General features: G+C 32.8%; 1 protein-coding gene across 2 annotated transcripts; it reads left to right on the forward strand.

The window, feature by feature from the left end:
• Nucleotides 1-218: 218 nt before the first annotated feature.
• Nucleotides 219-15,778, forward strand: LOC140060285 (ESF1 homolog). Of its 2 annotated transcripts, none has more exons than XM_072106432.1 (10): nt 219-310; nt 3,155-3,941; nt 4,669-4,823; nt 6,103-6,216; nt 6,611-6,864; nt 7,259-7,399; nt 8,159-8,304; nt 11,531-11,627; nt 14,212-14,291; nt 14,633-15,778. In XM_072106432.1, exons 2-10 carry the CDS (start codon nt 3,177-3,179, stop codon nt 15,065-15,067), a joined length of 2,187 nt encoding a protein of 728 aa, XP_071962533.1. In that variant the 5' UTR covers nt 219-310; nt 3,155-3,176; the 3' UTR covers nt 15,068-15,778. The 2 variants fall into 2 exon arrangements, with proteins under 2 accessions (XP_071962533.1, XP_071962534.1); XM_072106433.1 differs by lacking the exon at nt 219-310 and adding an exon at nt 614-1,035.
• Nucleotides 15,779-15,808: the final 30 nt, after the last annotated feature.

Here is a 15,808-nt window from a genome sequence, read left to right on the forward strand (position 1 = left end):
ATTAATTTTTTACTAAGGAGAGAAAAAATTATAATTTAATTTATGTTATTTTTTCCACAAGTTTGGGCTTATTATTAGAGGAATCAGCTGACCTAAATATGTACAAAACTAGCTGTGGTTTCAACCTGCTTTTTTCAGTAAATAACATTAACCAGAGTCTTACAAAGGTCGAAGTTCACGCACATGTACGTGTTGCTGCTGCTACTACTCGCTCCTGCTGTCCTGTTTCATGTCAACGCTGGTTCCGTTGTTTTATTTATAGCATTTTAATATTATAGAATAATAAACTAAGCCTAAAGAACAATTGGAGGTTAGTTATGATCCGAATTATTTGTAGGCCTAGCTAGGATACCACCATTAGAGTAGGGTCTCGTCTCTTTAATATACAGTTACTCAGTAAACTAGGCCTAGCTGCTAGCCGGCTATATGCCTAGCTCTAGCTAGCTAGGCCCCTAGCCTAGGTACCCTAGGCTATATAGGAACTTAACAACCGTGCCTGTCGTCGGCATCTCGTCGCTGAACTGAAGCTGTTCTGGATGATAAAGGCTTAGATAATACATTAATTTCGTTAAAGACCTCTCAAGCCTAGTTAGGCCTATTATAGTATTACTGTTATGCGCGATTTGAACGATTTGCGCAATTTGAAATTGCGCAAAAAAAATCCTTGCGCAATTTGAATTGAAACATGTGTTTCAAATTGCGCAAGCAACGTATTAAATTGCGCAAGTAATCTGCAAATTGCGCAAGGTTTTTCGACAGATTGTGAAATCATGCACACCCATATTTTTATAGTAATTTCTAAGAATGATTCAAACTTAAAGATAAATATCGCATTTCCTTATTTTAGTACTGCAAATATTGTTATAAGTTAGCATACCGTCGAAGAACCGACGAAGGGAAACGAAGCGGTGGTGTTCCACCAGGCGGGCGCGGCGCGGGCGGCCGTCTATACTACTCTAGCCTAGCTAGGGTCTGGACTACTGATACTGACTAGGTTACATGGCCTAGCTTAAACTAATATTAAAAACTTAAAAAGTGAGTATTAAACATTATCTTCATTGAAATGGTCTTATTTATATAATAAAATACTAAATTTTAAACTCCTCTGCCTAGGCCTAGCCTAGCCATGTATGGGAAAATTTACAGTTCGTTTTCAAATTGCGCAAAGGTGTCATATTGCGCAAGAACTATCTTGCGCAATTTACAAATTGTGCAGCGCAATTTAAAATTGCGCAAAAATTTTCTTGCGCAATTTGAAATTGCGCAAGTTGATTGCGCAATTTGAAATTGCGCAAAAAAATCCTTGCGCAATTTCAAATTGCGCAAGGATTTTTTTGCGCAATTTCAAATTGCGCAAATCGTTCAAATCGCGCATAACATTACTATACTACTAGGCTACTAGGAGGCTAGGCCTAGCTAGTAGCCTGTAGGCCTAGTAGTGTAACTGTTATTTATTTATTTATTTATTTATTTATTTAGGTTTAAAAACACATACAAAACAGCAGCCATTGGCTGATAACGTTTGTTTACAATCAATATACATATATAATTAAAAGTAAAAGAGGCACAATTACAAACAGCATAGAAAAATAACTATATATTATAAAACACAAAATACAATATTATTCGTTCATAAAATTGAGCACGTCATTATTATTATTATTATTTAAGATTATTATTAATATATACATTATTAAAATTATAATAAAAGGTCGAAACGGCATCTAGAAAGTGAGAAATAATCATGGAAATCAAACCTATATCAGTTAGCATTAATGAACTTAACAATCGTAGGTATGGCAGACCTTTGGTATCGTTCAGTTTTACACCTGGGGGGAAGGAGACTTCCGGTACTAGTTGTATTAGACCTAAGGGTTCTCTTCTGCCTGCGGCAAGGAGGTAGCATGTCTCGAAAAGTAGTATAGCCGGCCGCCCGCGCCCGCCTGGTGGAACACCACCGCTTCGTTTTCCTTCGTCGGTTCTTCGACGGTATGCTAACTTATAACAATATTTGCACTACTAAAATAAGGAAATGCGATATTTATCTTTAATTTTGAATCATTCTTAGAAATTACTATAAAAATATGGGTGTGCATGATTTCACAATCTGTCGTTCAAATGCGCGATTTGAACGATTTGCGCAATTTGAAATTGCGCAAAAAAAATCCTTGCGCAATTTGAATTGAAACATGTGTTTCAAATTGTGCAAGCAACGTATTAAATTGCGCAAGTAATCTGCAAATTGCGCAAGGTTTTTTGACAGATTGTGAAATCATGCACACCCATATTTTTATAGTAATTTCTAAGAATGATTCAAAATTAAAGATAAATATCGCATTTCCTTATTTTAGTAGTGCAAATATTGTTATAAGTTAGCATGCCGTCGAAGAACCGACGAAGGAAAACGAAGCGGTGGTGTTCCACCAGGCGGGCGCGGGCGTCCGGCTATACTACTCTAGCCTAGCTAGGGTCTAGACTACTGATACTGACTAGGTTACATGTCCTAGCTTAAACTAATATTAAAAACTTAATTTTTACATTTATTTTGATTTATTTCAAGTTACAGTGATAATATTATTTAATTGTAATAATAAATGTTATGTATTTATTAAATTATTATAATACCGATTGTCTGGTAGAATTTTGTTGCGCAATTTGAAAATTTACAGTTCGTTTTCAAATTGCGCAAAGGTGTCATATTGCGCAAGAACTATCTTGCGCAATTTACAAATTGTGCAGCGCAATTTAAAATTGCGCAAAGATTTTCTTGCGCAATTTGAAATTGCGCAAGTTGATTGCGCAATTTGAAAGTTGCGCAAAAAAATCCTTGCGCAATTTTAAATTGCGCAAGAATTCTTTGCGCAAGGATTTTTTTGCACAATTTCAAATTGCGCAAATCGTTCAAATCGCGCATAACATAACTAATAGACTAATAATAGAATAGTAGTGTGGATGACGGATATTATTATGGATGGCTTATTATTATAATGATGGTATTCATAAAATAAAAGACTAGCTAAGCCCTACTGTATATAGGTTTACTAATACTATTCTATTAATGGTAATACTCTACTAGCCCATGGCATGGAGGTATAAACATACCGGCATGACTAGCCTAACACTAATTGCACTTTTTTTATTAATTAATTAACAGGTTGAAAAGTAGCAGGACAAGGATGGATGTATCCGTTGACGAAAGGTTTTCCCATATTGGGAAAGATCCAAGATTCCGGATGATGCCAAAGCAAGACCGGAAGGTGAAAATAGACAAACGTTTCCAAGCTATGTTCAAGAGCAATCAGTTCAAACTGAAATACTCGGTTGATAAGCGAGGTCGTCCCGTAAATCAATCATCGTCTGAAAATTTAAAACAATTTTATGAGCTTTCAGATTCCGAAGAAGAAACTGATAACCAATCAAATAAAGCATTTTCAGCGGTGAAAGAAAGACAGGAAAAAAGAAGATTATCAACGCAGTCATTACCAGAGATGAAAGGAAAACAAAGTCATAAAAAGAAGTTAATAGAATTACTGAAAAAAAGAAAAGAATTTTTACGAAATAAATCACTGATGCACAGTCAATCTAAAAATGCAACTAAAATGGGAAAATTTAAACAAAATAAAGAAGCAAATGAAAAAGAAATAAATATGGAGGAAGAAGAAGAAGATTCGTCTGATGATAGTGGAGAAGAAATAGATCCATTAGGAATTGATGTTGCCAGAGGAATGGGCAACGTGGAATCAAGCTCTGAATCCGAGTCGGAAAGTGAAGATGAACTGGAGCACGAATGGGGAGAACTTGACGCTGATGCACCGCGGAACGAGGACACGTCAGCAAGGTTGGCAGTGTGCAATGTTGATTGGGATCGCATCAAGGCTACAGACTTGATGGCTGTCTTTAACTCATTCAAACCTACTGGAGGACTTGTCAAATCTGTTAAGGTATACTTCAAAAGTCTAGAAAAAAACCACCCCCAAGACAGTTATCTCCGGGATACCTACCACCCAAACAACCACTCCTCTAAGACAAGTACCAAATTTATTTGAAAAAAGCCCCGCTTTGAACAAATGCCCCTCGAATAAATACCCCAGGCCTTTATTTTTTTTACTCAAACTTTCTATTTGTCGTATAATTCATTGATTTGATATATCCAACATTTACTATAATTATGGGACTTTCAAGTTTGATTGTTGTCTTCTATTTAGATACTGTTTGCAATCAGTGGGGAGCAATTGTAACATTTGATATGTAAGATCTTATGTAAAAGCTATTTAGATACTGTTTGCAATCAGTGGGGAGCAATTGTAACATTTGATATGTAAGATCTTATGTAAAAGCTATTTAGATACTGTTTGCAATAAGTGGGGAGCAATTGTAACATTTGATATGTAAGATCTTATGTAAAAGCTATTTAGATACTGTTTGCAATCAGTGGGGAGCAATTGTAACATTTGATATGTAAGATCTTATGTAAAAGCTATTTAGATACTGTTTGCAATCAGTGGGGAGCAATTGTAACATTTGATATGTAAGATCTTATGTAAAAGCTATTTAGATACTGTTTGCAATCAGTGGGGAGCAATTGTAACATTTGATATGTAAGATCTTATGTAAAAGCTCACAGACTTAGTTATCAATTATTTGCTACCAATTATTATTTTTTTATAGATATTTCCATCTGAATTTGGTCGACAGAAGATGAAAGAGGAAGACCAACATGGACCAGCAGGACTGCTACACAAAGATGAACAAGAAATTGACTTTGACAGTCTTGAAGGTCAGAAGATCCAGATGGAAAGACTACGAACATATCAATTGCAAAGGTGAGGTCATGTGATCTGGGCTTTGAGGTCATGTGATCTGAGCTGTGAGGTCTTGGGATTTGACATACAGTAGAACGCCTCCTTTGAGGGACCCTTAGATACTCCTATTAACGGGACACTTTCCTGTGAAACGAGGGGCAATATGTTTTACACATACAATTGAACCATGCTGTACATCTGGCAAAAGTTGTATATTCCAATTCTTTTTTATTTATTTTTATTATTATTCAATTTTAGGCAAATTGCCAAGGATAACCACTAGTAAACTCAATCACTGTCCTTCTCTCAAAGGTGGCTCTCCTGTTCACACGACAAACATATACAAGATGCTCTACATAAAGACTTATTACAAGTTTTTGAGAGTGGGGTTGCAAATTGTCACGAGAAAAAATCCTGACATATGACAGGACTTGAACCCAGGACCCTTAGATTGGTAGCCAAGCATCATAACCACTCCTTTGTGTTATGTGAACCACTACATTATATTTTGGTCTGTGAGTACACAGTACAGTAAAACAGTTTACATTATGGATATTTGTATATATATCTTATTTACTATTATGAGGTAGTACTACTATCAGTCAAGTCAATTTACTTTCAAATAAAGTTTAATTTTGAGGCAATTACTGTAATTGCTATTGCTCAACATCTTGCTTGTTCCCTGGAGTGTCATTGCACAACATGGGCTGTGATTTCATTGTAATGATGCTGATTCACAGATAAAACAATTGAATGAAGTTGTCTAGGCTCCAGGCTAATGTTGGGTGATGATTTCATTTTAACATTAACAAGTACATTCTGAGTAACTGGCTGCTTTGGTAAAATAAAGTTTACACAAATGGTTTTGGATAATAGCTTTTCTATTAAAGACTGTGTACTGTTTCTGCAGCCAAAAATTAACTGATAATTAACCTATAAAAATTTAACCGAAAATTAACATAATTATCTCATTCAAATCAGACTAATTATCAGAAAAATGTTACCTTTGACCTGAAAGAACAAATTGTTTGGGACAGCCTTAATAAAGGGACTCAGCCAGCCAACCCTTATTTAATGGACTCCAAAAAGAGGACACTTTGTTCAAGCTGATGGTTATTAATCCTTAGATAGATAGTTTTAATACGTACAGTATCTACAGTACTACTATAACAAAACAAAGTACCATTATTATAGGGATATCTTGGATATTGTCACACTTGTACAAGTTCTGTATTAAAAGCTCAGAAATTATTAATTATATCATAACACTAACATGTTTTATACATGCATTGCTTTATAGATTGCGATACTATTATGCGGTAGTTGAGTGTGACTCTCCTCAGACAGCTTCGGCCATCTATGACCAATGTGATAATATGGAAATAGAAAGTAGTTCTTCCAAGTTAGATCTCAGGTAAGCGTAAAGAGGTAACTCAACATAAATATCAATACTCGCCAAAATAAGCGCTCCTTTTGGTGCAATGCATAGTTGCGCTTTTTGCTTTATAATATTTGAAAATAATAATATCCTGGATTTATAAAGCATCTCCAAGTGTGCTGTACAAACACCTATAAAAACATACTCCCATAATGCAGCTAGTAATCCGCGCAGAGTTGTGACTTGACCTTACTAGGTACTCATTTGCATACCTGAGTAAAGAGAAGTAAACGCAATTGTTGCAAGAGTTGGATTCGAACCCACGATCAGCAGTCCAACACCCTGCGCCACATGTCCTTGATTTTTAAATCTATATTTCATTCTTTGAATTAAAGGTTGTAGAAATGAATTAAATTTTATTTTTTTTCAGGTTTATCCCAGATGATGTTACCTTTGATGTTGCTCCTACCAGTCAGGTAACAGACACTGGTAATATGACAAACTACAAACCACAAGATTTCAAAACAACCGCACTGCACCAATCGAAGGTGGTGTTGACGTGGGACGAGACGGATAAAGAAAGGTCACGGATAATGCAACAGGCGTTTGAAAGCAAGGAGTTCAACGATGATGATGTAAAAATGCTGATAGCATCTAGTGATGATGACAATGATGATGATGAAGGTAGGTTTTGAACTTAAAAACAATTGAAAAATAAATTTAGTCAATTAACAGACAGATTTATTAATGATTGTTTTATTTTAAAGTTTTTAATATATTAAAATTAAAATCAATGAGAAGCAATTAGAAGTATTTTATTTATGTAAATATATCTAGTTATAGTTAGTATTCCTAATTTAGGCATATTGCCAATAATAGCCATAAATGTGTTCTTTAAGGTAGCAACCCTATTTACAATAAAACATATACACAAGATGCTTTACATTACAAATGTGAGAGTGGATTTTTTTAAAGAGATCCTGGAGGTATGAGCATAGGTCCCATGATCAGTAGCTGAGCATATTATCAAGCCTCATTTCAAAATCCATATTTATTTGATTTGAATCTCTCTTTGCAGGTGATGCAGTAAATAGTAGCGATGAAGGAGGTACTCGTGATGATATTGCCAAGTACAGAAGTCTGTTAAAAGAAGTGAATGAATCTGAACAGAAAGAGTCTGAAAACAATGACATGGAAATGGAAATTACATGGGAAACAGGTACAAATATTATTACATTATTAAATCTCTGTCTACATTATCAAATTATTTGACAAAAGTATGATATGCCCAAATATGGTAGTGATAAGCTTAAATATGGTATTGATATGCCCAAATATGGTAGTGATATGACATCATGTCTATATTCAATTTTAAAGGGGAAGGGTCAAGGGAAAAGTCAGAACCCACTCCCAACAAATTGATTCTGCTGACCACATGCAAAAAAAAGTTATACTATAGGTGGAGGTGCCCTCTTAAAATGGCCTCTAGCTTATTGTATTGCTAGTTGAATAAAGAAATGAAAGGATAAAAGGATCACTCTAGATTTTAAACTTGTTATTTGATATATTAAACTGGAATAATGAGGTTGTCTATCGAAAAATATGAACAAAGAACACTTAATTTTGTTTTTCTTGTGAGTTTATTTATGAATCAACTTATGATCAGACTATCGTGAATTGTAGGTTAAATACATTTGCAATAAAATTAAATTTCGATAGTAAAAACATAATAATATTTTATATTTTACTTAAAGTAAGTATAAGTTTATTATATGCTTTGTGTTCTTGTTTTCTGCATGATATCTCATAATTTTTCACGGTATCGTCCTCAATTTTTTTTTTACAAATAGCTGTCTGTATGATTTTTTTTATTAGAATTGAGAAATTGGTCAAAATATTGGTCACGAAAGCGTCAAAACAGTTGACAGTCTAAACGAAAATTGAATTTGATCTGTTAACCATTGTTTGGTTTTCTTAGGCTTAAAAGAAGAGACTGAAGAACTGGTAAAGAAAAAATTATCTTCAAAAGAAGAAGAAATGACACCATGGGAAAAATATTTAAAGAAAAGAAGAGAAAAAAAGATGGAAAAAATAGAAATTAGAAAGAATTCAAAACAGACAAAAGTAAGATACATATATTATATTTGAAATAGCCTAGTCGAGTGCAAGAGTGGTTAAGGCAGGATGGACAAACCATGGCCATAATATTGAAACAGGTTTAAGTTTCTTTGACCATTCTTCTGGTGGTAGAAAAAGTCTTCTTAGATAAGGACTGAAAACTGGAAGTCTGGTGTACACGTCTGGATCAATGGCAGATCCAGGAATTTGAAATATGGGCCCCAGGGCCTAAAAGTAGTGAAATGAAGTTCTGAATTTAAGTGTTGAACTTAATTTGCATTACATCTCCGTCTGTGGATCATGTGCACTTTAAAGAACCAGGTGAGTTTTTTGGAAAAGGATTGGGACATTCCGATTGACACGAAACAGACCCTATAAAAGATGACATATGTTGTTGCCACGCCTGTGCTAAAATTCAGTCCAGTATTCAAGACATGATTCCTCCCTCCCCTCTCCCACTCCACGCCCACACAGATTGAGGTATGCGAGAACATGCATCTTAAAGTATTCCAGCTATTAAACCTAAAGCTTATTTAAGACTTTTCAACTGAACTATTTTAACACAACATCCACCCAGAAGCATCTGGATGTCTGAAATTTATTTGGTTTTTAACATCAACTATTAACTTTTTTTATATTTCTTATTTATTTTGTTTTTAACATCAACTATTAACTTTTTTTATATCTCTTTTTTGTTTTGATTTTAACATCATCTATTAACCTTTTTTATATCTCTAAAAATCTCTACATTTCTTTGAATCTATAAAATTAAATTATAAAACCATATTAAATTTGTAAATTTTCAAATATAAGATCAAATTATACTAGTGATTCTAAAATATTGTAGAATATTATAACATTATAACATAATACTATGAATATTTATCATGGCAATGCCGTGCTTAGATATATTCACCAAGTATTAAAACGCTATGTAATAACATTATAACATAATACTATGAATATTTATCATGGCAATGCCGTGCTTAGATATATTCACCAAGTATTAAAACGCTATGTATAACTTTTTATTGTAAAAACAAAACACTTACAGTATTACTGTTCATATCCAAACCAGGAGCCTACAAATTTACATTTTGGCCATATTTTAAAATGTTGTTGTTTAAGGAGATTTTGGTAGTTTCCAGGGAAATTGATTTTGGGATATTTTCCAGGGAACTTTATTTTTGGAGAATTTCCAGTATTCAGGGGTTTGGCTTTGGGAGATTTTCTTGTATTCTCGGGGATCAAGATTTTTGGAAAGTTTTCAGTTTTCAAGGATCTCAATTTTGGGTTTCCAGGAAGTTTTGATTTTACATGGAAATAGTAAATGTAGCATTACTCTAAAGACTGTTTGTTGATGTAAAAATCAGAACCTTTAACTTTTGTACTGTAAAATAATATAATAATATTAATAATAATAATATATGTAATGTTCTGTAAATACTTTACAATTCTGTAATATAATATAATAATAAATTAATAATAATATAAATACAGTTCTGTATCTGTAAAATAATATAGTAATATTAATAATAATAATATAAATACAGTTCTGTAAATAAAGTAATTCAAATAAAAATTGTGTTTGTTTTGTACTGTAATATATTTTGTAATTTTAATTACAATTTAAGTTAAATTTTCTTGACTTGATATTTTGCAATACTGAATTTTATCAAGGTAGGGGCATGCATTTGATTGCTTGCTTGAAGTATGTATTGCGCTTTAGATCTTGAATAATTAAAGAATATTATCATTTTTAACTCTTAATAAAACCTTTAATAAAATTTGATAATTGTGAACTTAATATTTGTATCAAAGATATTACCCTCGCAATCTGCCCAATAAAACATTCTGGAAGGTCATCTTATTGTGAAGTATGGTCAGCAATGCATATTAAAGGCAATGTCATTATATTGTGACTGACCATTTACTTTGATAAACATATTTCATTTTTATTTCTTTGATTGTAAAAGAATATTGCAGTTTTTATAGTTATTTGTTTCATTCCAAAGTAATCATTTGCGCTTGCTGTTCTGTAGTCCAATTATTCTACAGTAACTATATTTTGATTGCTCTCTTTTGTTGTTTTATACAAATCTTAGCAAGCTTTTTGGAAAATCTAGACCTACAGTCTGTTTATTGCAATGGCTGCCTCATAAGCTTCTGTATTTAAACAGACTGAAATCATACCATATTTTTTAAAATTGTAGTAAAACTATTTAGTAAAATTTTTACATAACCATAAAAGTTGTTTGCTCTTTATTTACAATCTCATTAAGATCTCATCTAATCCTTCTTTTCCTTAAGCTCTTTCTTCACTATCAAACTTTGTGACAAAAAAATATGCCCATATATGATGATGTCATATCACTACCATATTTGGGCACATTACAAGAACAATGAAACAATATACTGTAGAAATTGATGTGTTGACTGATTGTTTGATTTCAAGAAGAAAATGATTATTTTAAAATGCTGTCCCATGGCACCATTCTGAGTAGAGAGTCATAGTACATCCAGACTGCATCAGTGCAAATGACATGTGTACTATTATCACCTTGTTTTATGTCAAACTAAACCCATTTAAAACTAAACACATTTATAGAGTGTACTAATAGACACAACTGAATGACTTGGCGACTCATTCACACTGTGACACAGTATATGTCGTTAAAACAGTGGCAGTTTATATTGCCTGTTCATTTACATTTAGATACGTTTTCTACTGTCGTATCTTCAGCCAATTTCAAATGCTAATTAACCTATTCATAAAGTGTTGGGCAGTTATACTACATGTTAAAATTCTCTCCAAATTTAATGAATTTTTTTTAAAAGCAAGAAATTTTAGTTTGATATAATTGAGCTCATGATTTCTGTGCTTAGTTCTTGGTGTTCTGTCAGTTGTATCAACACCTTTAGTATGTATTTTGAAGTTCATTTATTATTTGTGGCCTTAGGGTATTATCTGCAGTTTTATTTTATTTATTTGTGACTACTGTACTTCACAATAGGAACACTCCTCAACGTTGACCTAATTCCTAAAAACAAAGTGTATGATCAGATCTATGGAGTAAAGCTCTATCTACACTATTAAACTTTATGTGAAAAAAAAAAGTGATGTGAACATATATGGACATGGTGATGGTGATTTTTTGTCAAACTAGTTTGACTTGACAAAGAATAACATTCTATTATTAAACTATGTATGTCAATTCAATTTTGTTTGTAGCCCGAGTCTGTAGCAACCTTTAGCGATGATGAACTTCCAGAGGGCGTTGATTTGACGGACTCGTTTTTCACTCAGAGTCTAAGTGGTGACAAGTCAGGTGAGTTGTATACTAGTTTTGTACCTATTTCTTACTTTTCGTTTTGTATGTTATTGGATCATCCAGTACAACCGCAGGGTAGGTAGATAATTTTATTTCTATTTTGTTGATGATTTGACCTTTTGTATGAGACGAGCACTATTATTGCCATTTATTTGTGGACGAAATAAAGTTACCTTATCTTATCAAACACAACATAAACAATTACAAAGTGTCACATCACTCTCATACGTATACGACAAGCATTCAGTGCCCGCTGGACAAAAGCTGTTACAAAACCTATTTGTACGAGAGATGATGGACCGGTAATGTCTACCACTGTATTGTCTATATCTCATTTTCATATTAATTGCATACAAACAATTATACTACCAAATTTGCTGTACTGGTAATGTTCCCGTCTGCTAAGGCATAGACCCGCCAATTGCCCTTTTCTAAGCTGATGGGCTACAATAGTTTCTATCCAAAAAAAATTGTTTTCAATTTTGTCTGTCTTAATTATATGGTAGCAAATTAAATTGCATTCTTAAAAATATGATTTTTGCAGGTACTGTCCTAAACTTATTTTTATGAAATGATAAAAAGGAATTTAAAAAAAATAATAAAATAAACCATTTGTATAAGAAACTATGTGTAAATTCTAGAACAAGGTTAGAATTATGTTTCCATATGGCATTTCATTCCATGTTTATTTTAATAAATGCCCCTCTCAAAATAAACACCAGCCGATTCTTTTTGTAGTTTTCATAATTTTTAAAATAATTTCGCTTATACGGTAATTAAAAAAGACAAAGTTAAAGTATGTATTGTCAAAACAAAGATTAATAAAATCAGACTTTGAATTGGCATTCTGTATTTTTAATAAAGTCATTCACTAAAAGAAATTATGATTTCACTTCACACAAACAATTTGACTATTTCTTGCTTTAAATTACAGTTTTTTCAAGTTCAGTTTTTTTTTTCAAACTACAGTAATTGCATATTTTATGTTCCTGCTTTATTTCCTAGAAAATATGTTGATTTAATGTTGCATTAGAGTAAGATCTGTGTTTAGTTTGGTTTCTTTTTTATATGTTTCATTGTCGGCGTGCAAATAGCTTAAGGCAGTATTGTATGATTGTGTTTATACATACCGAGATACAACCGAGATACATTGAAACAAAGAAACTATTTCACTTAGATGATTGTGTTTTAGGTGAAGAACAATGGACTTAAAATTACAAAATATAAACTAGAAATGAAAGTCACCATTTACGAATTAGGTGATATGCACAAACGAAACGACGCACAAATACAAGTATGTTTGAGCACAGAAAGTTGACGATACCATCATAGTCTATCACGTGAAGTACAGTAGATATGTTTATATAGTGCAGAATTGTGTCTATTTTGTATCGTGCAATAGTATAATGTATATAACTGTATACAGTGCACTTACAGTTGTATTTACGAAGCCTACATATATTCTATATTTTGAACATGATGATGTCATCAAAATACTGTAGTATGATTGGTATGTGACAAGATGTTAAACGTGCGTCATTTTTATTTATGAATTTCAATTGTTATGTATTATTTTAGCGATTATCAGATTTGCTGGTCTAACATCGATATGTGAGATTATTTAACTTAAAAAACATAAAATGTGCATCATTTTTATATAAATGTTATTGTCATGCAAGGGATATTTTTATGATACCAGTCTAACATTAATGTTCCATCTTTAAATGTAGAGTAAGAATGTAACACCAACAACATACAATGCATCATTATTATTTATAATGTGATGGTCATGCAAGAATTATTTTATGATACTAGTCATATTCATTTGGTCCCTCTTTGTCTTTCAATGTAGACTAAAGATTTTAGAATTTAACAATAAATACTGTAGACCCACTCTTCGGTATACCTATTCAGTCGACACTTTGCTTTAAAACAAAAAATGGGAACTATATGTTTGATACACCATGGCCAACCACTATTCTGGGGAGGAACCAACTGTTAAAGAGGTGCTTTGAACTATATGTTTGATACACCATGGCCAACCACTATTCTGGGGAAGAACCAACTGTTAAAGAGGTGCTTTGAACTATATGTTTGATACACCATGGCCAACCACTATTCTGGGGAGGAACCAACTGTTAAAGAGGTGCTTTGAACTATATGTTTGATACAGTACACCATGGCCAACCACTATTCTGAGGAGAAACCAACTGTTAAAGAGGTGCTTTGAACTACATGTTTGATACAGTACACCATGGCCAACCACTATTCTGAGGAGAAACCAACTGTTAAAGAGGTGCTTTGAACTATATGTTTGATACAGTACACCATGGCCAACCACTATTCTGGGGAGAAACCAACTGTTAAAGAGGTGCTTTGTTGGGTCCTGAAAGTGTCCCCTTAATAGTTTAGAGTTAAATACTAAACCGGGCAAGTCCAGTATTTATTAAATTGAGGAAACAGGTAGTTTTATTTTAGCTGTCAAAGGGGACCCACGCTCTACCCCTTGGATCGGCCCTGCTAAATTTATTTTCAATTATTTCTTTTATCAGTCAATAAACAATGTACTTTTTTCTTGCAGGTAAAAAAGGTGTAAAAAAGAAAAAGAAGAAAGATCTGCTTTTGACACCTGAAGAGATACAGGAAAATGAAAGGAAAAAGGTATGAAATGAAAAAAACAAAGTGATAAAGCAGTTTGCCCAGACCAGTGTATAGATTAGCATGTGCCTTATTTGGTATTCTATGGTTAAAGTGCGCCCTCAATTTGTTATTGTTCGTGGTCTTAGCTTATACTGTTTGATAGCATTGGTCTAACAGGGGTGGCTTTGGCAAGAAGTATATTTGATAAAGCTGACTTTAATCGTGGAGTGATGACCATCAATCAAAACTGTTTTATATCAATCCGCCCTAGTGCCCTTAAAGGAGTGAATGGGGCCAATATAGTGTAATCAAAGCTTTATAAACTGTTTATTGTTTTATTTATCATTCTTTTATAAAAACAGGCTGAGTTAGAGCTTCTTATGATGGCAGAAGAGGATGACGGCAAGAAACATTTCAGTATGGATGCAATTCTTGAAAATGAACAGAATTTAAAGAAAAAGAATAAAAGGAAGAATAAAAAGAAGAAAACTGAGCTTTTTGAGGATGACTTTAAAATTGATGTGGATGACAAACGATTCAATGCAATGTACACTTCGCATCATTTCGCACTTGATCCGTCGGATCCTAATTTTAAACGGACAAAAGCAACAGAAGCCCTGATTGACGAGAAGCAGAAACGAAGGGAGGAGAAAGAAACAAATTTAAATCGTGAATTAATGGAAAACAACGAAGTTGAAGATAAATTGAAGAGTAGCAAAGATGAACTTAACATCTTAGTGAAATCAATTAAGAATAAAACTAATCAGTTTCATAAACGGAAAAACAAAAAGGAGTGAGCCACAAAATAAAATAATTACTAGGTTACCGGAAGATAATATTTAATCCAAGTGATCTTACTGTAATAAGGCCCTCCTGTTCCAACATATGATATTCAGCCTAGGCCTAGCAAACCACCTCTGTACGACTGGAAAGGAACAAATGGTGACATGTGGTTAACAACGTTCTGAGCCAGGCCATTATAAACTTTATTTTATGTCTTCATCAAGTTCTATACTATTGTACAGTATATTAAGTGGTATGCACAAAACACTGACTTTGAAAGTAGAACCACCATTAAGATGACACAGAGATTCAGGACCCAAGATATCATTGTCCCCTAAATAGTGATTTCTCCTAAATATTGTAGAGATTTGCAATAGTTTTATAACATTATTGCCCCTCATTTGTTTCACAGTAAACGTTTAATAAGTAATATTGGCTCATATTTTGTTAATAAACTATATTGTCTATATGTTTATCCATATAAGTAAACAGTAGATTATCAATAATGGGAATTCTTTGAGTAAAGTATATTGTATCAATTCTTTCATTGTACAGTATTTACAGTGTATTTAGTGGTCATATTCATTATTACTCTTATTCATTATTACTCATATTCATTATTACTCATATTCATTATTACTCATATTCATTATTACTCATATTCATTATTACTCTTATTCATTATTACTCTTATTCATTATTACTCATATTCATTATTACTCTTATTCATTATTACTCTTATTCATTATTACTCT

The sequence above is a fragment of the Antedon mediterranea genome, chromosome 10, assembly GCF_964355755.1.
Source record: "Antedon mediterranea chromosome 10, ecAntMedi1.1, whole genome shotgun sequence".
Classification (NCBI taxonomy): Eukaryota; Metazoa; Echinodermata; class Crinoidea; order Comatulida; family Antedonidae; genus Antedon; species Antedon mediterranea.